Source organism: Pygoscelis adeliae, unplaced genomic scaffold (assembly GCF_000699105.1).
Source record: "Pygoscelis adeliae isolate BGI_AS28 unplaced genomic scaffold, ASM69910v1 Scaffold194, whole genome shotgun sequence".
NCBI classification, from domain to species: Eukaryota; Metazoa; Chordata; class Aves; order Sphenisciformes; family Spheniscidae; genus Pygoscelis; species Pygoscelis adeliae.
Window position 1 is genome coordinate 464,711 of NW_008824549.1, and position 25,975 is coordinate 490,685.

At 42.7% G+C, this 25,975-nt stretch overlaps 1 protein-coding gene across 1 annotated transcript in view; it reads right to left on the reverse strand.

Annotated features, from left to right (window-relative positions):
• Window positions 1–25,975, reverse strand: part of ITGA9 (integrin, alpha 9) — a 221,539-nt gene that overhangs the window by 164,972 nt on the left and 30,592 nt on the right. Inside the window, exons 10-15 of the mRNA XM_009321898.1 lie at window positions 25,514–25,619; window positions 23,930–24,024; window positions 20,902–20,992; window positions 20,302–20,347; window positions 17,210–17,364; window positions 11,204–11,364 (exon numbers count right to left, since the gene is read on the reverse strand). Of these exons, the coding sequence (XP_009320173.1) occupies window positions 11,204–11,364; window positions 17,210–17,364; window positions 20,302–20,347; window positions 20,902–20,992; window positions 23,930–24,024; window positions 25,514–25,619 (654 nt within the window). The remainder of the gene's footprint in view (window positions 1–11,203; window positions 11,365–17,209; window positions 17,365–20,301; window positions 20,348–20,901; window positions 20,993–23,929; window positions 24,025–25,513; window positions 25,620–25,975) is intronic.

A 25,975-nucleotide genomic window follows, 5' to 3' on the forward strand; every position in this document is an offset into this window, starting at 1 on the left:
CAGAGGTGGAAGCACCATCCCAACTGGCTTAAATACTCACTCATTCCCCCATGCCAGAAATACTTAGTGGGTTCAGGAAAGGCTTTGAAAATGCTGTCTCATGTGAGTAGGGTCTGCTCTGGCCTCCAGGTGAGATCCTCACCTCTTGCTGAGGCCTGGGATAGCTTATGCCATTGATTTCTATTGCCAGGGTTGCAGTGCTTGTGTTGTCTTAGCACGGACTGCGGACTGGGCTGCCGAACCTGGCTGCGCTCCAGGGCTCAGCCTCTCAAAGCCAGCTCATGAATTTTGCTGCTGCAATTCGAGAGTGGACAGGGGCAGCTTTCATGGAAGTGATCACATGGGTAACACAAGAAAAATGGAAACCACCTCCTCCGGCTCCCTTACTGCAGTCAAGCAGTGGATGGGTTGAATGCTCGCATGCGCCAGGGCCCCCACTGACATCTCCAAGTCACAGGGAGCTCATGGGTTGCCAATTACAGCTGGAGGGCTCAAGCCTCCTCTTTACTGTGAACTGCAGAGCTCATTGAATGGGGGCAAACCAGCAGCCTTTCGTGGGCAAGCTGCTTCTGGGGTGGGGGGCGGGTCATGCACCACAAATGGGAACTGGACTCACTCACTTTCACAGGGTAATATTTTTCATACAAAACTGGGATTTTTACTATGTGAATTTGTCAGGCTTTTGTACTTACCAGGGCATGAAGCAACAGTTTCCCCCAGTGACTCATAACCAAGAGTGATTCAGAACCACTCAGTGATCTGCTCAATGATTTAAAGGGAGTAGTTTATAGCTATTACAGTTGCATGAAACCACCTGTTTTCACTGAATAAAGAAAATTCTTATGAGAAAACAGTAACAAAAAAAGTTCCGCTTTACAATTTTTCACTCTGGTCTCAAAGACTTTGTACCTGAAAGACGGAGCAGAGCTTGAAGAGCAAAAATCAAAGTTTACAGGTTGTGCCACTCCAACACTGTTGCTGCTTCTGCACTTGCAGAAACACTTGCCACATTTTATATTATTATTTAAGGACTGAAAACCTCAACACTTCCTCAAAACATTCAAGGTATCTTAGAGACAAACTCAGCTATCCAGTCAGTTCTCAAAGCATCCATGATCCACTGCCCGTCCTCAGTGAAAGGGGGAGATGCAAGAGGGTAAAAACTCTACATATATTTCAACACTTTTTTTTTTCCCATTCCTTGGAGCACGATGAAGTTTCTGGCTTTTCAATTTTTGCATCCTTTCAAGCTCCCAGACCAAGAGCACACAAGCCAAATTTGCATGCAGAGTGATAGAGCTTAGTCTCTTACAAGGAAGGGATTTTAAAAGCCTTTCCATCATACCATTATCGCTATACACTTGGACTTCACCAAAACCACTTTTTCATGGCTAATGGTGTGTTTCATTTGGTGCTTTCTATATCCTGGCAGGTCAAAAATATGTGAAAGAAGGTATGAGTTTATATAAGACATACCCTGTTTTAACTTACATTTGTTGTTAGTTGTTTTCTATTTTTACACTCTTTTCTTCTCACCAAAGTTACATTAATATCAGTTCCCTTATAGCCAGTCTTGCCAAATGAGAAGCTGTGTGTCTGCTAATAGGATGAAAATTACTAAGTCATGACAAGTTTAACCAGTTGTATTTTTAACTTATTTTGTCATCTAAGGAAGTCTTAAGTGACACAGTGTGTGTGCCAAAAGAAGGAAGTAGTAAATTTACTTTACTCTCACATTAGATTCCCCTAGATTTACAGCTAACTCTTTCCATTTCAGTCTAGAATTTAACACCAGACCTAGGTCTTCTCCCAGGACAACAAAAAGCAATATAAACTATTGCAGGATTCTCTTCCTTTTCATTATTATTTGTTATTACAGTCAGGCTATCACCTAGTCCTAGCCTTAAAGTATTAGGCATATTCACATATCACAAAGTAAAACATATTCAGTGCCTTAAAACCTATACATAAATAGAGATTAAAAATAGCTAGAACAGCAAGATGGCAACAAAACAAACCAACTTGCATAAAAAGCATGCAAAAGCCATTAAGTATTTTTCAGTTTTTCGCGGAGAAGATAAACGTTCAAAATAATTTCAAGGATGACCTTATTTACAAGAAACTGCTTATGTTAGATGTGAGAAATCATGAACACCAATAGGTGCAACTTAGGCACAAAAAGTGGTCAATAACTTGACAATAAAGGCAGACTAGAAGATCCTCTGGTGAAATTTTCAGTGAAACACTCTAGTTGCTACGTCATGCTCTTGGTGGAATTTGATCAGAGAAATCTCTCTGGTGCACTAACACTGAGTTTTTGCTTAAGAATCAATCAGTTAATTATGTTCTATGCAGCCTTTACAGTATCCCCTTCTGAAAACTGTTCTTTTAAAGCTGTGTAATTCACATGCAGCAATACAAATTTTAACACCAGATGAAAACAAATGGCACATTATACTGTGAGCCAGCCAGAGGACACCAATGGAAGAAACAAACCCTAAAAACTAGATTGCACATATTCCTATAATTTGACTACTTCACTGCTTTGAGGATAGCTTTCAGAAGTACGCTTATTTTCAAGATGATCCTTTTTTCAAAGCAAAAGTGACCACTGAAAGCAAGCACAGTGGCCACAAACATTTGATGGGAGAAAAGGCCGTTGTAAAATCATGACACACCAAAGTGAAGAAGCACAAGCTAATTTGCCTAATGCATCCAATCCTTAAGAACATCTTGTATATAAAGTCAGGAAACAAGCTTAAGCATATGCCATCAGGTCAAAGACATTGTGGGCAAGTGGAAAACAATTTGAGCTCCCGGATAGCTACCTATTTCAAATCTCCAGAGGAGCACAGCTAGCGTAGGACAACATGCAGGTTCCCGGTACAGAATCCTTAACATTCCCTAAAATAACTGGGACTCCAGGAGAGGTCACGGAGCTCTACAAGGGGAATCGATAATTAAAACTATGCAACAAACTGGAAGCCTATGACCATGGATGTAACTTTTGATCACCAGCACAACCATACCATCTGTAGCTACCCCGCTGTATATGGAAATGCCAGTGGGCGCGTGGGGGCAAAGGGATGAGGGTAACGGCACAGGTTATGTGCCTTTCCTCAATTGTTTCTGGACCTCAGGAGTCCAAGACTAATTCAGTTCCACAAATGAAGTTACGTAGTGGGGGAGAAAGGGAGAAAAGGCATTTTCTGCCAAAAAAGCGCTACGCCTGCAACCTATTACTCCCACATTTCTTCAAACACATTGTCAGGCACTTTTGGTATGAATTAGGGCACTGGATTAGCATTACGCGTTGCCACCCAAACCAAACACAGCATCTGTAAGAGTCTCCCAGGAGACTTAAGTCTGTTCTGACTACGAGGAGGTTATAAGTTTGGAACATATCCAGAAGCCACGGCCAGCAAAATTAATTGTTTTCTTTTCAGCCTGGAGAGGAGTTTTCTGTTGGAAGTTGCCTCCAACGTTTCCTGATGAAGTGCCCTGCTCATTCCTTCCTAAGGGTAGCAAAATGAAAGGGTGATAATTTTAGGCACTCCCCAGTTTGGACAGGATAAGCCGACCGTGTACATGTGTGTGTCCGATTACCGCACAGGCTGATATTCCTCCATGTGTTATAAACAGGAAAACCACTAAAACAAACAGGCCGTTCCCTATTGTAATTTTCTGCAGCAATACGCTAGCATTAAGCGTATTCCCCCTAAGTGTAAATTTGTCCCAAAGAAGTACTAATAAACTTTTACAGCACAATTTGCCATCATGTGTTTAGTTTATATCACTCTGTACAAAAAACAAGCTTAGAAAGTTTCTAAAATGGTAGTGTTGCCTTCTTTGCTGCTTCTTTCCACCTGAGAAAACAAGCTCTTTGGTAAACCAGGAGTGCCAGAGAAAGCAAAAATATTCCTATCCATCATTACCTGCCTTTTGAAATTACTTTTCCTAGCACAAAGTGCAGCACCTCTTTTATCTCTGTTTGGCCATTCACTTCCTGAAAGCGCCGTCACGGGGAAATGCAACGACTCCTCTCAGACAAAAGCCCCATGGACAGTCTCTCCAAACCGTGGGCTCTGGTATCCTCCTCCCTAAAAGAGCCATGCTCCATCCAGGCCTAAATCTGGCCCTCCTGAGTCTGCAAAAGGTTTAACCTGCAAATGAAATCTCTTTTTGAGGAACTACAGTATCAGACAGAAACACATCAATGGGCAGACAGTAAAGCCAGGCATATACCTGGTACTGAATGTCTAAGAGCAGCAGTGAAATGTCACACTTCATTAAGACTTTACAAACAATAAAAGTAATTCTCAACTCTGTTTAAACTTAAGAAATATGTATTTTTGAGAGACTCTACTTGAAAAATAAATCATATTTCTTTCCCATTACAGAATATATCAAAGGGACAAGTTTATCAAAGGGCTCAAGATTGAAGATTTGGATCCCTTTAGGGTTTAGCAGGGAACACTACAGTTTAAAAAAGGCAGGTAAAAAGAAATACAAGACAGGCAAAGCAGAATTTCAGCAGCCACTGTGCTGTAAGTCTACTGACTGAGCCTCATTCAAGATTATATTTATTTCATTTGGGGAGCATAAAATCTCTCTACTTGGATTCATGAATGTGATTAACCAGGCACTTTGTCTGACAGCAGCTTGACCAGAGCAACCAAGTTTCTGCCTGGGCTATAAACAACATACTTGGCCTTTTTCATACATGCTGGCAAAAGTTGAAGAGCAATAGTGAACTAAAGTAAAATTAGTTACCTTGCTAAAACTTGAAATAGGATGGGGTTTTTTTTTGTTTCATTCTTTTTATAATGGACAAGCTTCGTATAGAGCAGAAAACATTCAAAGACACTCTCAAACCAGAAAGGAGGAGACCTTTGCAACCCAGTTATATCATCTACCAGTGTGAGGAGAAAAAAAAAAAGTTATTTCTTTAAAAACCTGGGAAGATGGGCAGAGGAGGGCATCTGGACAAAACCTCTGCCTCCAGCTCACAGCTGAAAATCTCCAACTGGCCTCAGGACACAAGACCCTTGGGCTACCAAACAGCCCTACTAGCTACACTGCCCAGTAAAAAGCCCCCAAACAGCTAATAGCACAATATCTGCTACAATTTGCTCTCCCATGTAGCTGCACTACCAGCCCTAGCAGATCTTACAGCACTTAACTACTTGCAGCATGGGTCCCCTCTGAAAGAATGCTAGTGCCAGGCATATTTGGCAGCTTCATTTTGGCCACATTGTGCAGGACAGTTTCAAACTTGACTATAAGCTCACCCTTGAAACACAATCTTACTTGCTCTTGGTGAACCTTGCAAAAACCTTTGGAAAAGCCAAAGACAACTCCATGGTCATTAGCAGTATTTAAATCTTGATATAGTTAAAGCTCAGCTCAAAGATGTCAGTCTTCCCACCAACTCCTAATACTCTTTCTGGTACATCTAAATCCCTGTACTTAAGAGGCCGTGAAAAGGAACCCATAGTTATGCAGCTAACAACTGCTCTTCCCTTGCCCATATGAGCCACTCAGGGAAAAAAAAATGCAGCTTCTCTTCTCCCTGGCTTATTTTTCAAGGTGAGACATCAGCTGTACACAGTGCCGGCCAGAGTGTATCTGAAAGGAGAGGGTTGATCACTTTACAGAGTAAGGCAACAGAAAACACTGTCTTTATTTTGCTAAGATTATATTTATTTTGCTCTGCTGGAGGGGAGGCGGGCTGTGCTAATAGATTACGAGCACACTTTGCGCAGTTTTGGAAAACAGAATTGTTCCAGAAAGCATGCTTCTGTAAATAAACCCCTGTGCTTCATGATCACCCCACCTATCCTACAGCCCTTTAAGGCTGAACATATGCTATGACTGCATCTGGCTCGGCCTGACAGTTTCTCCAGTTGGCTCCGCAAAAGGGCAAAAAAAAAGTTATACAAAACAACAAAAAGGAACAAACCCAAAGATATCAGCTCTGCTCTTGGTCTTAGCGCTGAATCTCACTGCAGTCATCATTCCTGGCAAAACTACACAGCAGCTTTCATCTTCCAGCAATGATAAACTTCCTGCTGCAGGCTGGAACAGGTCAGCGCTCCCTTTGCCTGCCCAGTGGTCCAAACCCTGTGAAATCCTAGATAAATCGTGACTAAGTTTTCATAGCTGTTGCTGCTATGAAAACAATTTCTGCTTCAAGTGTTATCCCCTGACTTGCTCCGACTTCTCTCCTCTCCCAGGGAGAGGTGTGCAGGACCAGTTGGGTCACTACCGAGAGGAGCTGCACTCACTTGCCAAGGGCCTGGTTTTCACTTCTTCCGCTGCAAAGTGGTTCTTATCATCCACATCCAACACATGATCCATCGCTCACAGCGCCAGCGTCCCAGGAAAGGCCTTGCTAAGAGTGAGCCACCAAGCTCTGCTCAACGCCCCCCCTCCAAAGGCTCCATGTTGACAGTATGAGAGAAACCAATCCCATTAAAAAAAAACCAACCTTCAAAATAAGCTCTTTAGTGTCTCTGGCTGCATGTCTGTATCCTGTAACACCACCAGTCAAACCTTAACATAGAGATGTTAATTCACAGGCAGGCAACTTTCAGAAGAAAGTACATCTTGCAAATGATCAAGGTGATACCACCTCTACATCACACATGACTGTGAGACTGAATGCTTTGCTACCCAGACTCTAGAAAAAAGCCAGATTACTATGAATTAAGAATAAAAGGCTTTAATACATGCATCCCCCTCAGATGAGATCAAACAGTTACAGAGGGAGAAACAATCACAACCACAGACAGTGACTAAAATTGGCAAGCACTAGAGATGAAGTTGTGCGAGATCAGCAGCCCAGAGTATCTTTAGAGACCTGAGGTAACAGTGATGCATGGCAGACAACAGCCAGAAACATACTTATAAGAAGGCAAATTTTTGGCTACAGAATTCAGCAGTGAACAAGAGGTAGCTGTGCAATTTCTGTTGAAAAGGCGGCATTTTATTCCAAACCTGCCTGTACAAACACAGCACGAGCTCATCACCTACACGCCATTATGAAAAGCCTTTGGTATCACGCTCCTGTTGCTTCTCCGCCCCATCCTCCCCATGAGCTACAGCCGGATCCATTAAGACTTAATACGATGAGCAACATGAGACTGCTAAAAACAATGTCAGTCACCAAGATAAAGATCTCTTGAAAATATAAATGCTGCGTCTGTTTTAATCATGTGCCAGGACTGTTGATGGTGTTTGAAGCTATTACAACGTTCACTCTGCACACAGACAGCAGTGACTGGTAGCAACAGGCAGCCCAGCTGGCTGGCCTGTGGTGGGGTAAGAAACCAGACAGTCCTTCTTTAAAAAATGCAGGAATCGTACAAGGGGCTTTCACTATCATCACCATTACACCTTCATGATAAATCAAGGAAGATGAGATTTGACTCCGCATAAATTTGCGGGCACAACGTACTTTGCTGTCTGCGTCAAATTCTCTTGTCCTATCCACAGGTAAATCTACCCTAAATATTAGGGGAGCCCACATAAGCAGGAAATAACCAGGGCAGTTACTGGAAAGGGGAAACAATGTTTCCTCAGAGTCAACGTCCTGATCACAGCATGTCTTAAACACATAGCTCAAGTCTTCTGAGCACCAAACGAGTGCAGTTCCCAAGAGAAAACTCTACATTTCAGCTGCAGGCCCAGATATTAAGATTAAGGAGACACTTCTAAAGCCTCCAAACCCATTTATTTTCTTCATCTTTTCTGCTTCCACCCCCTTCTGCAACCTCTGCTTCTTTTCTTAGCACCACGTTCCATTTTCTCACATTATGTTTGCCATTTCTTCTACCAAAAACCAAACCCCTTTAAAAAAAAGCTAATAAGATTTAAATTTTTGCTTCATTTTCCTCCAGCAAAATTGAACGATAGTTACCACATAAAGTATTTATCTGCTGTTAGTAGTTTTATCACCGCTGAAGAAGAGAAGGTCTGTAGTGGCAGCACCATCACTCCCAGACGGCCAGAGGAGGAACTGTCCAGCAGCAAAGCACGTCCTGAGAGATGGTGGGGATCAGCTACACACTGACATGAAAAAAAACAGCGATGCTCCTGAACTTCTCAATTAATAGCCACTTGCACCAGCTGTCCATTTTCTACTGAATGTATCAGTCAAACCTCCAAAGGTTGTTTAAATTAAAACAAATGCAGCTTTTGTAGATGACACCTGAGGTGCTGTGAGTATTGGAATTATTGTCTATGTATACTAAAGAATTAAAGTTTCTTAACTAGAAATCAAACAGTTCCAATGAAGAGGAACAAAAAAAAAGAAAAAAGTCAGAAAATTGCATCTCTTCTCTACTTCCCCATGCCCACTACAAAACCAAACTCAAAGTGTTTTGAAGTCCCAAAGCATTTCCATTTCATTCTCTGTTCTCAACCAGAAAAACACATTTTCTCATAAACTACCATAATTCTAGCAACCTGAGCTGTAATTTGGTAGCCTGCCTTGTACAAGATCAAGCTCTGAGCTACACATATCCTACAAACCTTCTGAGATCCACTTACCTCAGTCACACAGTTATGAGAAAAGACAGACTTTAATACTCAAATTCAGTAGCAGCAATAAGAACAGTAGCTCCTGCCCTGAGATGGAACCACAAATAAGAAAGGAGTCACGCTCAAAACATTGACACTTATCAATTGCAAAACGATTTAATGAGCATCCCCATCAGTTTATTTGCAGACTGCAACTCTTTTAGTGCTCTGTTTCACTGGGGTCTCTTGAGATCAAATCCGTCAAAAGAAATTGCAGCAAGCTTGTGTAGGTCTACTTTTTTCACTACTTTTCTCAGTCCTTCTGTTTTATGGCTCCAGCATGCTAGAACTACATGTTGGTAAGACAATGTCATCCAGCAAGGCCTGGCACGGGCTTTCATTTAACTAACATAACCTACAGAGCTCTGCTGTGTGCCATTTGGATTGGACGCCTTGTTTACCTAGTAGGGTTTGTCAAGCTAGCACATGAGATCATGCACAAGTCCAGACAGCTTCTCTATTCTTGATCACAGGCAGTCCAGAACTGACATACTCACATTACCGTATAAACCTATTTGTCACCAGCAATTCAAATGAACAATAATAAAGTGAACAGATTAAGGATGCAACTGCAAACAACTTGATTTGCCACAGAGGAGAATTCATCTGGCATACAGTAAATAAAAGGAAAGAGGAAAGCCTAAGTGAAATAGTTCATATATTTTTAAGCCCACATCTTTTATCTATCACCTATTCCATCACAAAACTATGCAATCAAGGAGATTTCCGGTTGGAGTTTGGGGAGTTTTTTGTTTTTCAGGGTTTTTGTTTTTGTTTTACTAGCTGTTACTTAAGGATAGCAGTGAAAGATCATGACCCCATTTCCACTCCTCCAGAGTCTGCAGGGCTCTCTTTGATGTTTCTGATGTCATGTAGCCTCGTGGATCATATCACCTTTCCCATGAAAGCACAGGGACTATCTTTCTCCACTACTTTGCATCCTCCGTTACACGAACAAACGACACTTCCTGCTATTCTTCCAACTGTGAAAAATAGCTGCTTATATCATACAGAAAGCCAGTAGCCGTGTTTGTTAACCAGCTGTTTTGCTTTAAGTTGTTGGTATTTTTAAACATGCTTAAGTGTTTCTCTTGCCTATGAAAATAAAATTTCCCAGGAGTTTTCCAGAAAAATAGTTCTTACCTCTGCATTCCCAACAGCTAGAAATGCTACAGTAAAGTAAGTAGTTTTCTGGGCATATGTAGCTCTTTAATGAATTCTGCGTAGTAGCCAAAAACTACAACAGGGCTAGTGTGAAAGAAATCATTACTGGGTTAAGATAGAAAGGCATATGGCTCCTTTTCATCCAAACTCAATACATTAAAGCCTAACCAGATATGCTCATTTGAGAAAGACCAGAATTAGTAAACTCACAGCCATATTTTCTAAGTAATGGTAATCTCATAGGTCTACATTTTCTTTAACGAGCTTTTCCACAGCAGAAAGCAAAGGTTGTTCCAGAAACAAAAAAACATGGAAGATATCTAGTCTCTTCCCAGAGATCCACACAAATTAACAGGATAGCATTTCTTCCTTGGTGGTCCCTTTATTTATTTTATTTTCTCTGAACAGCCATGCACAAAATGTTGATAAAGTCAAAGGATGAGTTTTATCTCCTGTTCTCACCGTTTTTAGGTACAAAGAAGCTTCCTGGAAAAGTTTGTACATTTAGGGATGTCTGGACCTGCTGGATTCTCAAAACAAGACAGTGCCAAGTGATATCCATTGAGTTTAGGTCACACTCATCTATGGGAATATGTCCTTCAGTAAGGAGGTGTGGAGTTGCATATCGACCATACGTCCCGCTAGACTGGTGATACAGATTAGTGCTTGTAAGATGTATGTGGTTTAAAAGATAAATCTCCTTCCTATATAATTTTAAAATCCATTCTATAAATTTCTCAGCTGAGAAGAAAACTATTGCACTTGCTTTGCAAACAGAATGGCACCTAGGTGACATTTCTTCAACAGCTGCCAAGCGAAAATAACTACAGTCCTAGCAGACCCTGGACGAAGAGTTAGTCACAGGAAGAACAGATCTTTCTATGTCCCAGCATGTCTGGAAAGCGCTCTCTGTATCCGTAGGACCATGAGACATGTGAAATTAAGTTATCCCACTGCTATTTTCAAGCCCAGATGAAATCCAGGGTGCTCTTGAAACCCAAGAGCCCAACTGCTTCAGGACAGACCCCATGTTATCCTGCCATTCCCATGCAGATTGCATCACCAGCCCCTGGTGCAGTCAGACCTGACACAAAACTAAACACTAAACCTGCTGCTCCTGCCAAAACAAAACTTTGCCTCCTTATTTTGAGTATAACAAGTGTAGCAACAAGCCAAGCAAAAGAAGAAAGAAATCCCCCAAAAATACACCTGATCAAAAGTAAATAAAATACATATTCCTGGCACCAGGTCTTGAAGGCCTGATGGTGCTCAGACTGACAAATCATGCCAAGCAAGAACTTCTGAGCTTCCACCCAAAAAACTTCATCCACCTGTCAGGAAAACAAAGAACATCTGAAGCCAAGCAGCACCACTTTAATTGGTTGGATATTTAAAAAAAAAAAAAAAAGTGGAATTGCAGCGAGGCCAACGTAAGGAAGGACAGGAATGAACTGACCTTGACATACGCTAGGTAATGCTCACACTTTTCCTGCATGTATGACAGTTGTAACTTCTCTGTTATCTGCCCCGCCGTCTCTCCAGAAGTCACAAAGTAAACTCTGGGTTGCTGGCTCTTTTCCTTCTTTGCCACATCAGCAGTCAAGTTATAATTCAAACCTGTTTTAAAAAGGAAGAAGAAGAAAACAAAGGATGTCAGTAAACAATAGTTATTTTCTAGCCACCTATCAATGGATCCTGTTGCCCCCGGGGCATGTGTGCTTGAAGAAAGGTCAACCCCTGCAGGCCCTCAATCAATCACTAAGTTTCCTGTGGCTGCACAAAACCAAATCCAATTACTAACATACTCCCAGGTTTCGTGTTGCTACATTCCCCAGCCCATCCTCTCCTGTAGGAAGTGATGTGTAAAAATACACCTAGACACGCACACTTAATTAAAAAAAAAGAAACAAAAGATGCTTAAACTATGTCGCTAACAGAAAAAGCAAAAATGCAACACAAACAACAACAGCAGCAGCAGCCGCCTCAAGCTTTGCTTTCCTTCTAGAACAGCACAAACCATACAAATGTCAGCCAGAATGTGGCACTTCCTGACAATTACTTTTGTTGATTTGCAGTCATCTTAGCATTTAGAACTTAACTACAGGTCACTGCCTTGCACTCAGTATCCCCCTCTTAGATGTTACACATCCCTGGCAGCTTATAGAAGACATACCCAGAGACTAACGAGCTGTATCTCTGTAAATCCTGTTTCCTGCTGTTCTACGGGATAGGTAGCTTAACACAATCGGTTGGTTTGTGACTAGATGTATCTGTGTCCAAAAAGAAAACTTATTTATCACCTGAAGTAGTTGTCCAACGATTAAATAATCCAAGCTGACTATACCTTTCCTTTTGGTAAATGCAACAACAAGAGCAATGAAACTGCAACAGAAGCATGACCACTTGTCCTGCTGCTTTCTACAGGCAAAGGAAACACTGGCTGTGAGGTCCTTTGACTCATCACAGACCACAGCCTGTATTCATTTCAGCTGTTATCAAGGCAATAATGGGAATACCATGAGATTGGCTCACTATGAATGGCTTAATTAGTAGATAATCTTTGTAAACAACAGCGAGCACCAGCTCCTGTGCTGATTTGTTACATATGTAGGGTGCTTGCCAAATTATTGCTTTGGCTTTTATTTATGTTTTAAGTCCTAAATGATTGATGCCAGATAATATGCTCCCCATAAATGTAAACTTTTTTAAGCCAGAATTTTATAAACAATACATGTAGATGTAACACATTCCTGGACTGAGGTCTTCTATACCAAATTTCAGCAAGGGGTCTTTGCTGGGATTTGTTGTGTTTTTATTTGGTTTTGTGGTGGGTTTTTTTTTAAATCAATGAAAATCCTAATCTCTCTAAATTAACACTACTGCCAATGCTATCGCCTCCAATCATTTCTCCACCAAAATTTCACTACTTTGAAGAATTTATTTAATGATATTGTAAAACTTGGTGCAAAAGTCTCTGGGAACATTCATAATTCACATTATTCAAACTGACCTCACTTCCATTTGCAGTGTGTTGCATTCTGATGAAAAGCTCACTCACAAATTCACGCAAAGCAACCAGAGACATACCCTAGGTAGTAAGAAAAGCCACAGCTGAGGAATCAGCCTAACTACCATGACAGGGCTCCACCTGAACTTTTTTTTTTTGCTTGCTTGCTTTTGGCAGAATAAGTTGCTTAGAAGGATAATGCCTTGAAAGCATTTCAAACTTTGACAAGCTCAGCACCAAAAACTCCCACTGAAGTGGTGCTTGTTCAGTCCCACTAAAGAGCACCACCTAAACAGAAACACAGGGTTTAGCCTGTTAAAAATCCCAGCAGTCTCTTTCTTAACTGTTTTTTTTCTTTTTTAAAGTGTGTGTGTCCGACACCCATCCCCAATTGTCTCTCTTCCGCTTTCAAGACCCCACATGCATGCACACATGCTGAGATCTGCACCGGTGTCCCAAGAATAAAGACAAGAAAACCCGTTAGCAAACCCAGGCCCTGCGTAGGCAGAGGCAAAAAGCTCCACGGGGAGACACAGCTCTCTTCAAAGGAGGAGCACCAAAGGAAGGCAGGGCTGCAGAGCTCGCAGGGGCGCCTGGGGAGGCTCGGAGGCTCTCCGAAGGAAGCGTGACATATTACTGACACTGAACAATTCCTCACTGCAGGCATGGAGACGCATCCCAACACGAGCCCCGTACCAGGCCTCTGAGCAAAGCGATCCCAGCTACTGTCTCTCTGAAATGGCAGTGGATGTTTTCAATCAAGCAGCACAGTTCCCATCCTCCCTCCCGCCTCCCCTTTATTTTGACAACTTGTTTCTATGTTATATCCAATGATGTCACATCAGTGGAAAAACTGAAATATCATGAGTAAGGTGGGTTTTTTTCCCCTCCCCAGCTTCATTGCTTCCAAAAAGCAAACAGGGTGGGGAGATAACTGGCCAAACTTTGCGCTGCTGGTGGTGTAAGTTTCTCCTGCTCACTCCAGTAGGAGATCGGGAGGCAAGTTTTTGCTAGTGAATTAACTCTTGCAGGTAATGCCTTCAAATATTTGTCCAGCAGCTTTAAGCAGGTCTGGTTAGAAATGTTTCCATGGATCTGCCCACCCAACTTCACACGATCAAAATAAAACTCTGGCATGGATTTGATGAGCTCAGATGAAGGGCTTGTTTTTTTTCTAATGACTGTTCCTTTCCCATAACTAAAGTTAAATGCCTAAAAGCTTCAATAACAGCTCCTTCTGAGAAATTTTTGGTCATACCTGCAAGAGGACCACCAGCCCACAGACCGGGCGAGTTACTCCAGCCAGTAACAGACAAACCAAGTACATGGCAGAAGGCATTTTATAATGGATTTTCATCCTAAGTGGCACATACGTAGTCATGATGCAAGAGTCGTGCCCTCACAGGGCTGAAGGCAGCCCTGAAGCAGAGAGGAGTGAGGAGGGATTGAAAGTTTATTTCCATTCTCCTGTGGGGATGAATGCAGAAGCAGCGCTTGATGCACAGAAATGCCAGCAGCCTCTGTTTTCTTGTCCTGATCACCCAGAAGTGCATGGTCTGAACAGGCTCAAGTCTGCTCATCCAGGCTAGGAAAGGCCTTTCTCTCATCCCTGCCTTTTCTGCAGATACAGAGACCCCAGGAGAGACAAAGCAATGGCCCCTCAAGTGAGGGAGGAACAGCCTGAGTGAGATTCCGGGGTGAAAGAGTGAAAACTTAAAATGCCGTATTTCTCACACATCCAAGATGTACCAGAGGCTGTCTCTGTCAGTGGGCGTATGACTAGACACTCAGCTCTCCAGCAAGCGCTGAGGCAGAGTGAAGGGTCAGACAATGCCTGGCACACAGTGCAGAGCACATGCTTCACTTGAGCATGGCTCTTTGTTCAGACGAAACCACTTCAGCAATAAATTCATACTTCTGAAGACCGTAGTCTGCAAACAGTATCCACAAAATGGATGGGAATTATACTGTCATTGGCAGTATCAAGCAGTACCAATAAACACAGATCCTCAGATAGCTGTCACATGATCAGCAGTATTGCAACTACCACTAGAAGGGGGAAAAAAAAAAAAAAAAAGAGGGTGGGAAAGGTTTATATGCAAGTGTGAGGCAGTGCTTGATGAAGACAACCTTCCTTCACATGCCAGTTAACAAAATAACCACACGTTCAAATAAGCACTGAAGACACACATTTGCCACAGAAGAATGCTGCCTGCATGTTCAGCTTGACTTTCTAAACATTGTGTAGTAGGTGACCAACTTCAGCTGCCCAAAAGCAAGAGCAACACCCAGCTTTTCACCAGTAAGCAGCAGTCTTGAGCGTCCACACTGACAAGCCTTAGGGGAGTGGTGTTCCCAGTCAGCACTGTGTTCTCGTCGTCTGACTTAACAGACCGCCCCCAGACATCTGAAGATGAGACAATCCCAACACTTTTAGCCACAAAACTTTGACATAGCATTTCAACACCTCCATATGCCTTTCAGAGTCTAAACTGGACAACGATGTACTTAAAGGGATATTCTTTTTTTTCCCCACATTTAACCACACAGGAGAGGAACCGTTGCAATATTTCCATGAATTGTTCCATCCTTTGTTAATTGATACTCTTCAACTGCAACATAATTAAAATGTCCTGACTGTTAGATTACAAACTGAAAGCTTATTTGCGATATATTATCCAAATCATATCCCCAAGGGGTTTTAGACAGTCAGATAGTTCTGGCTGCAATGTTTTCAAGACAAATCACTTTGCGAGAAGCATTGTATAAAAAGACAATGGTTGGAAGTTTTATAATCATCTACTTAATAGTAAAAAAATTCCTTGTAATGAGGTGGATGTTACTCGCCAAAGAAGATGCACATGTGCTTTCACCACAATAAATCATCAGGAATACAGTTTGTATGACAACACAGAGTAATTCAACTGGCTCTTACAAGACATGATGAAGCAAGAAGGTAGGTCTTTTGCAAACAAAAGGGGAACAGATATTTAGATTGGAAAAAAAGGCAGCTCACTTCTTAGCCACAGGTCCAGAGATATTAAATTAAAGCAAAGGAAACATTTTAAACAGTATCCCCAGGAACATAAGAAAACCTAGATATTCAGAAAATCTATTCAGTGATTTTCAGAAAGGAATTAACACCCCTGGAGCACTCGGAGATAAGTACTGACAGAGTAGCAGGCAGTACAAAAAATACTTTATCAAAGCATGTATTTGTCTGCTGAGAGTCATCATTTACAGGGAAGGAAAAAGTGTAAAAACAGAAACTGAAGTCTCCATTGCACCAATGTGTTAGAATCCAGAGGAATCTTAAATTTAATAACTCCACTTTTTTGAGCTGTTCAGGTGACAAAGTGACAAGCTGCAGAGAGCAACTTCAACAAGCAGCTTGTAGTTCTCACTCCATGTGAATGGCAGAAGAAGTAGCAAGAAGTCTTTTTCTTCTCCGACTCATTTAAAATCCAAATACTGCAGCAGGCTCTGCATACTGGGATGCACAGATGCAACTCTCACCCTTCTCGATTAGCGGCTCAGAAAGGCTGGGGCACAGAGCAGGAGGAGGCACTGCTTCCCCCAGCTCCTCACCAGACCCGCTGCAGAGATGCAGCACGCTGTGAGGCTGAGATATCTTCCCTGAGCAGCACACTGCAAGTCCTCTGTCATTCCTAACGCACGGCGAAGGTAAAACATCGTGGCTGAACTAAACAAACCCAGACCTTACAATATTTAGAAACGCTGTATCTATCCCATACCACTTCACGCAACATCTAAGACTTTAAACATTGGGATGTGAAAGACATAAGTAATATTTTAATGCAGCCAAGACGTATAGGCTTGCACAATTACACACCTTACACAATTCCATTGACCTGAGAAACTCCGTGTGTTTTTCAGACACTAACTAACCTGGAAGATATTCTTGCCATCAGTAAAATAGTGGGCTATTTATAATCATTTTACAGACAGGTAAACTGATGCACAGAAAAGGATTTGCTCACGTCTGGTAGGAATTCAGATTTATAGGGCTCTGTTTCAAGAGCTCCTTGTAGACTTTCAAAAACTATTAATCCAGAGCAAATCACACCTGCTTTCTGATAACATTGATAGAGGATATGGATACAGAAATATGTTGTCAAGAGGTAAACAGGGAATATGAACTTACAAAGCATCAATTGCTTCTGTGTTCTCTGTCCTTGCAGTAAGCCCAAGGACACATTTCCCTCCTTTCACTGAGGAAGAAACTGCGCCAGTATCATGTCAACCTCATCAGAAGGTAAAAACATGTCCAAGAAAGTTCCCAGGGAGCCTCCAACTTTCTGGAATTGGATATCCCAGTTCACCTTGAAACAACTTATTTCACATAAAAGCTCTGTTACTGACTCCAAAGGGAGCCCTCGACTCCAGGTCAACCTGCTATCGTGCCCCTGCCCAGGGCTGGCGCAGGTACCTTACCTATTTCTCCAGGAACACGCTTGCCACTGAAGCGAAAGCACGCTGTAACATTGAGGCAGTTCACCGGCTGCAAGCCGTCATGGCACTGAGGAGCTGTGATATTGATGGACGCAGGCAGGAAAATGGAGATGTCCATGGTAATGACAGGCCTGGATCTGGAGATCAACAGAGAAGTGGAATTGAGTGATCATTCAGAGGGAAGTTCTCAGCCAAAGGAAAATAAAGGAAATTTGGTAAACTGCACAATTTCAAGCAGACATGAAAAATAAGAGAGTGCATTTGAACTGTAAGATAAATCAGCACTTGACCTAGCTGGCAAGGACTACTGGTGTCTGAATGAAAACCATAGCATCAACTTGAAATTCAGTGCTCACATACAGACTGCAGGCAGGCAGCTGGGGAAACTGATAATATAAAATAATAATCATCTCCAGCAAAGGTTGCATAAAGCCTTCCTGATTACTGACGAGGATAACAAAATTAGCACAATGGCAACCAAGGACAACGAGCTCATGCAAGTGAGACTGCTTGCTAGGCAGCCTGGATGGTCAGAAATGGGTAGGCAGAGACCTTAGGTTTCCAGAGAATGGCCTACAGTCAAATTTGTGACCTGAAAGTCAAGGAGGTAGCACAGGGGTAGGAGATGGATTCGTACATAACTTTTCTGACAGTGTAAGAGGGACAATAGACACCACATACATGTTTTGTGGAGAAGGGAATGTTTGGCTAATTCCCCCCCCGTTGAGTGGTAAGGATTAAATACTCTTTTCACACTGCTGAACTCTGTTTCAGGAGTTACCTGGTGCACTGTGAATGAAAGCTTTCTACCCTTGCAACTCCAGCACCAGGTTATTGCTACGACTATCCCAGCTGAAGAAGACCTCAGCCAGAATTGCAGAGCAAGCCGACTGCCATCAGGGTCCAGGTGGGTCTCCTCCCTCACACAACACAGAATCCCCGCCAGCTTGGTTAGGAAAAGCAGCCCAGAAACCCAGGCTCTCCTGAGCCATCCCCAGCACAGGACTTCAGCCCAAAAATTCACTGAGTGTTATTCTTCGTGGTTTCAATTCTGTACATGTTCAACATGAACACGTTCTTCCAAAACCAACTCTAGTAGTAAAAAAAATGTGCAGCAACCAGCAGATTCACTTCTAAGGTAGTCCCAGCAGCCGTGCAAGGCCAGACCACGGAAGCAAACCACTTCAGGACTCTCACTCCGCAACCCACTTAATTTAGAGGCAGGGGAGAGGGGGGAGAAGAGAGCAGGGATTGTGGTTACACCTAATTCATATCGACTGGAACAAGCTTTGCAACAATCTCCAAGACAGCTGCTCAGACTCTTTTACCACAGCCTGAAACAACAGTGCAAGTTGGCCTTTTGAGATGGAGGATGAAGATAAATGCTAACCCTAGAAATATATACAGTAATGGGGGGAAAAAGGACGAAAAAGAGTGAGCTTCCTAGGATCATTTCACACCTTGGAAAAAAAATCTTTCCAAATGCTTGAGGAAACATAAAAGAGTAAATGCTATAATTGACCTAGAAAAATATTTCTCCTAGAAAAAAAAATTTCTCCAGCCATGATGCACTGTGTGATTTTTCCTTAATGTTAGCTCACTTGGTTATTCACTGGGGAAAAAAAAAAAAAAACAATGCATCTGTCAAACAGCCATACACACACGCGAGCAATACAGCAATGACGATCTGCCTCAAGTCACCGCGGCTTCCACCAAAGCCTTTAATATCACTTGGCAAAACATTTGTTGGTTTTGGCCAAAGGACTAAACAGCAAGAGAGACACACTGTAAATTGGCAGTAGCAGCAATTAATCAGGCTGCCCACAAAGTCAGCCGGTAATGCGCTAATCTCCTCCGAAACACACAGGCCGTGACTGAACACTTGGACAGAGGTCACCATGCTGTTGTGATGTATGTTGTTTTAAACATCACAGCAAGCCTTTCAGATTGCCCTTCCCTGCCCTGCAAGTAACAACAATGCAGGAGAAAAATGCACAGTTTTCTTTCTAGCGGTTTCAGAGATGCGGAGCTGTGAGATCCCATCTGGGGCACCTTTTCACAGAAGCAGCAATTGGCTTCCTCTGCATGCATGATGAAGGAACAGAAAACTCTTCAGAAGACTTGACTACCTGCCATGCTGATCATCAAGAGCATTTCTTCCCCCCTCTCCTTTTTCTTTTTGTTTTGTTTAACTGATTCAGATGGAAACAGAGCCAAGTTTTTCCTGCCTTGAACAGGAAGCAGGCTGGCGCGTCCGTTCTGCAGCTCCACCACTTGTCTTGCCAGTCTCACCCCATCCCCGTATCTTCCACTAAGATGCAGGAGTCCCTAGTGACTACTTCTAATGACATCTAGGTATTGACGGGATTTTTCTATTAAATATTAACAAGTGTAACAACAGAGCTACTGGCAAAATTCAAAGTTCCCATTCTCTTCCCCAGGTCTGTGCATCTCAAGCCCGCTCCTACTCCAACTCCTGCATAATTTGGTGGATCAAGCTGTCACACCTCTCTCCATCAGACGAAACAAGCAATTGCACTTAATTCATACACTCGAAACAGCAGTCCAAATCCTGTGTGCATTGCAAATGTCTCCGTATTTCATTTCCCTGAAGACTCTTATTTCATTCTGCGTCCCATTATAACTTGCAAAATTACATCCTGGCATCATATGCAGCTGGCTTGTTGCGCAACTGCGTTCCCTTAAATCATAATTTATTTACTTTATGCAAATGTAAGAGCAATAAAAAAGCCTTCTCACAAATTCAAAGCAACCTTTCTAAAAAGGCACTGAGACACAACACATCTCCTTCTGGCTCCAACCCTTTGTTTTGTTCATAGCCCTCAGAGTCCTACATATTGTCATCCCTCACTACACTGTTTAAATTAGATTGTGCATTCTTTGACACTATCCATGTCTAAGGGTCTGCTTAAAAAGTAATCCAGCTTGCTTCTTCTGACCACAATAAACTAGGGAGAAAATCAGAGTGGTGGAGGACTTAGACCACATAAGATATAAACAGAAAACAGACACAAAAAGAAGACAACAGCGGATGAAAAAGATATTCATCTCACCTCAGAAGTACCACATTGTCTGACAAGAAGGCTCCAACAGTCATATCTGAAATTTTCATAACATTGAGACAGTTACAAAGGAGGCACGAAATTCAGTTCTCTCAAGTCAGTTGGTAAATTACGGAGCATATATCTAAAAAAAGCATTTTTCTGACTTAAATCAGCCAGCTGGTCCCTTCAAATATCATTACATCATAAATATTATAACTGGAGAATTACATCTATGACTTTACTCCACTTCTACTTCATTGTTAGGTTTTTATTATTACTATTATGTTATTGTCTACTTTTTTTTTTTTTTTAAGATTGTCATCATGACTGGGCAGCTTCCAGGCAACTTACAACCTTGGCCAGATACTGAAATCCTCTGCTTTAATATCTCAATCCTTCTTCATGACTGCCTAAACACCTGAATCAAGCAATTGGCTCAAATTCTTATCAGGAGCTTTGAATAGTGGAGGGAAAAAGGAAGAAAATGCTCAGCTTCATCGGCCTCCCACAATCGTGGTAACCAGCAACCTGGAAACGACCAGCTCTGCTGTTTTCTCACCCTGCTGCTGCGTTTCCCCAGTGCTCTCACTGCCAGAGTAGCAGACATACCTGGATAACCATTGCCATCCATATCGACTCCCCCTGATATGGACTGGCCAAACATCCGCAGCATCGGGTTTATTGTTTGCCCAGACAGCTTCTGCAGCGGAAAACACGAGTGAAATCAGTCAGTAACACAAAGAATCCTCTAAAAACAAAAGAAAAACCAAAAAAAACCCTTCAAGCCTGATTTTCATGGTCACCGGGGCTCTTTTCCGTGGGCTGGGAGTGCCGCACATCTGCAGGCTTGCACTTCACCCACGCAGCCCTGAGCAGGAAGGCTGCCAACTGCAGGAAGCCCTTCTGCTCTGGGCTAGGAGGAGGCCACTGTTGACTCGGATTAAAAAACACACCTGCATTACAACCCTCATGCAGACCCAAGCAAAATAAAGAACACATCAAACAGATTTCTTGGCGGGGGTCGGAGAGGAGGGAGAAATTTTAACTGCACCCTAGAGTTTTTCTTTTTTTTTTTTTTTTTGCATTACCTTTATTTCTGTAAGTATAAGTTTTAGGCGGCATCTTAACAAAATTGATTAATTGAAACAGAAAATCCTGCACAATCATTCCTTTTCACAAAGTTTGCCAGCATACTCAAAGTCAAAATGATTAATTTTCATCCCACTTGGAAATTCTGGTTTCCATCAGCTATTATGCAGTATTTTGTGTCAGTTTTGAAGCTGTATCTCATTTCTGTCTCCCCAACGCAAAGATTAATTAACTTCTAACATAGCTTTTTTTTTTAATTACTAACACAAAAACTTTCTCTAAATGGTTTGAATTGTAAATGCCTTTGTCTGAAGCAAGTTAATATATCAAAATCTCATTTTCTAAGGCAATCAGATGTCTCCCAGCTCTCATTCATTATGCTGGGCCACCAATGCAAGACCTGAACTCAAACCAACGTCTGACTGCAGAAGTGACAGACAGAGGAAACCTATCCCACAAAGTAATGTCGAGGCTGTAGATGGTGCTTCACAGCTTATGACATGCCACCAGCTTTTCCTGGCCCTCCCATAAAAGGACATAATGTTGGACAAAAGGTCAGACAGGAAATTCATGGAAAAAAAGACAAGTTGAGGGGAAGAAAGATATCCTGCAGCCCTGACAGCCAGTTTAAAGGGAAACCCGTGCTCTGCCGTGTACAGATCTCCTTTTCCTACTTGTGGGCAGATAAGATTAAGACAACTGGAAGTAACTTCCTCCCCACATTACACTTGCATTGCATTTTGGGGGGGTCCCACTTAGGGTGGTAAATCCCGCCTGCAAACATCCCTGCAGACATCTGCAGGCTATTACAGTCTAGAAGGCAGAGGTATGACGCTGCTCTGCTTTTAAGTGCCATGAATGAAAACAGCAGGCCACAAAGCCAATTAAGCTGCTTCTGCTCATAGCCACCACTAAAGCTGGTGAAGGGACATGAGGGAACGACATTGATCAGCAATTTAAATGAAGAAAAGGGAGGGGAAAAAGCTAACAAAATGAAAAGGGTGAAAACATATACCCTGCAGTCCCCCCCTCTACCTCTCTCAGCTTATTTAAAAAAGGAAATCCAGGGCATTAAGATGGCTCACGGGTATAGTAATAAGATACAAAAAGTCTTTCACCTCTGGGTTCAAATCCAGGGCAGGTAAGTAAAGAGCTGAAGTTGTTACGCAATGTTTTTGGTTGCATGTGGGAGATGAACTGGTGGTGTGCCTGGGGCCCTGCAGCAGGCACTGGGAAATGGCACAGAGGCACTGCCTGGAAGTGGTGCCCCCTCAGCTGCCTCAGGACATGGGACGAGGATAGGAATGGTATCAAGAGTCAATGACCATGGTACCCTGCCACCCTCTTGAACTGGGCTTTTGTCCCACAGACCAAGTGGAGAGGCATGCGCCATGTCTGCTGGCCTTGCTCCGATGGGGAGGGAGAGATCGCAAGCAGGATATTTCGCTTCCCACCCTGCTGATCTGGCCTCTTTCAAAAATGTTAAATTTTCCCATGAATGACCAAAAAAAAAAAAAATCAGATCCTTTTCAGCAAGAGCTGGAAAGCTCCAGGCTTTTCAACAGCCAGAGAAGAACCTCCCAACCAGTGGCTCTCAGCAAGAAACAGGCAGAATCCTCCACATGCCACATGTTAGTGCATTTTAGAAGTAGAGTCATTTAACTTCCTTTTTTCTAAAAAGCAGTGCATGGCATATACATGGTAAAAGGAGGAAGGACTAAACTTCTATGGTCTGTTAGAAGAGCCTCCAATATAACCATTAAACTCTTTAATTCTGCTTAAATTGATTTACTGTGAAGGATCCCACCCAGCAACAAAACAAAACCACCAGAACTTCAAACACACGGAGGGAGGGAAGATTCAGGCTCTCTGAAAAAAGAAATGTGCTAGACAGAGCCTAGAGGACATATGTCAGGCAGCATAAGCATAAATTTATCTTCTCTACTGTAGCCTGGCTACAGTAGCTAAATTGCACTGTGTCATCTCTGCACAAGACACTATAGCATATCCCAGCTGAGTTTTTACTTCATAATAATGGTCAGGGGAATGGCACCCAAGAACAGCCTTGTGATATATTGTCACATTGCATGGAGAGGGCCAACAAGATGGGTAAAGAGGCTTCTGCAGGGAACAAAAGAAAACTTAGTACCTCTTCCTCCTCGCTAAGCCTGCTTCTGCAGGAAGAAAGAGCAACCTCCCAACTCTCAGCTGGCCTCTCCATAATTTGTATGCTCAACCTCTCTAAGGTTTTCATTTCTCCTCTGCAGCAGTACTATCTCTAAAAGCTGACATTCAAACCCAAGACTTCGTTTGCTTCAAGAAGGAAGCTACAGCTGATAACTCTAACAAAAGACAGTGAAAAATATCTCCTTATCAACATACTTTTACTCCACAGCATAGATATGGACAAACTTTGGGAGAAGCCATTTTCAAACCAGGACTGAGAAAAGGATGGAGAGCTATAAAGGGACCCCCTAAGTATGGTTTATTTCTGCAGGCCCCAGGAAAGTCACTTCAGATAGGTATCGTAAACAATAGTGTCACATACCATAGAGTACTGAGGTACAATACCATTGGCTTCCCCATGGTAAATGTACACTGCTCCTACATAGTTGTCCTCCTTAGGCGCCCCAATGGCAACATCTGTAAAACAGTACAGATCATAAACATTTCACGATCCATTCCATTAGTCCAGCTTTTTCACAATTTTAGAAGCCAGCTATCCATATGAAAGTAGCTCCCCATGATGAAGATGATCAGCAGTTCATGGCAACCTGGCTAGAAGTACTTGTTTGATTTACTGAAGAGCTCATGTTAAGATAAACTTAAAAAAATACACAAATGTATATGAATTTGTACACGCATGTGGCTGTCATGCCTAATCTGAAACATGTGCTTGTTATGAAAATATGTGTTTATTAACCAGCAACCATGCTCAAAAAGTTAATTTAGAATCCTTTCATATCAAAATCTCCAACCCAGGGGAACATCAGCTTTGTGAATCAAGACAGCATTGGCAAAACATTTATTGTAGCACTACATTAAGTTTGCTTGAAAATCCAAGGCTCCAAAATGAGGCCAGCTATATTAAATGGATGGGCAGGAAGAAAAAAAGGCTGCCGAGGGCACACTTTCAAATTACATTTGATCCAATCTAACTGCAAACTCCTGCAGAAAGAGTGATCCCACCTCCCATTCTCCTCTCCTCGTTGGATCTAGTGACTACACAGCTGCTAAAGTTAAACTGTTCCTGATGGCTTCATACCCACGGACTGATCCAACTCACTCTGCAGCCTCTCCATCACCACACCTGACCCACAAGCAGCAGCAAGAACACACAAATGCATGTTTAAGCATAGAGGAAGAGCATGCCCAGCGTTTGTGAGGGCAACCTGCAGTGAGGTTGGGTTAGGCTTAATGGGATACCCTGACCTGAGTGGCCTGGAAGAAATAAATCCAGGCACACACAGAGTAAGTTGGCATTTGTTTGGAAGTCCTTAATCTCTGCTGCCAGAAATCTGGGCAGAAAAGGCACCAGCATCAACACTTTGCTCTCACCTATTGCTATCACAGCATGGGGCCTCACACTGAGCAGCCTGCAAAAGGAGCAGGGGTAGAATAAAGCAAAGGAGAGAAATTATTAATAGAGTACATGCTATCAGGAGTGAGAAGCTACTTCTTGATAGAAGTACATGATACATTACACTTCATGATAAGAAACGCGATTATGCCAACAAAACTGGAAAGGTTTGAAGACATAAGGAAATGGGAAAAAAAAAAGAAGTCAGACATAGGTTTTTGTTCTATTCAGGGCATGGGTATCTAAAGCCTTTTATAAACCGTACGGGGAAGAAAAAAATGCAACAACAAGGAAAGCAAAGCAATGTTAAGGAGATTGGGGTGCGAGTTGCATGGACATGGACCAAACTCACATCAAGGACAATCAGCTACAAAAGGCTTTAGCAGACAAATCCTATGCAAGCATGTTTGTCCTTAGCACGAGCCCAGGTGCCAGTTGGGTCTGGAAGGAGCAATGGATGCCACATGGCACCCGGCCATGGGAGCAGACCAGCAGTGCCACCAGTCTCACTGGCATTTCCAGAGAAACAGCCCAGGAGGAAATCGCACCTACCTGGGAAGCCATCGTCATCGATGTCACCGAGGGCAGCCATGCTCTCCCCAAAGTGCGCGTTGTAGGCACCGTCACCATCCAGGACGAGCTGCTCCTCCAGCACCCCCTAGCAAGCAGGAAATAAAACAGGGTCAGGGAAATGGTGCGAGCCCTGGACAAGGTGAGTCTTCCCCGTGGGAGCCACCCACGTGCTGTGGGAAGCACCTGGGGCAGGGCTGCAGGCTGACTCTTGCCCTCACTGCACATGGATCACCTGGGCGCTAGTAATCTAATTTATTTGGGTTTTTAACCTTCTGTCTTTTAGGTTGGGGGGGGGGGGGGGGAATGAGTGATATAACTAAAATGCTAAATTAACTAAACGATAACTCAATGATGTAACTAAATGCAGTCACAGCACTTGGTGAGCTCATGAAGGTTTCCAGATGCCTAAAATGTAACAGGCCAGAGCTTGCTCTACTGGCA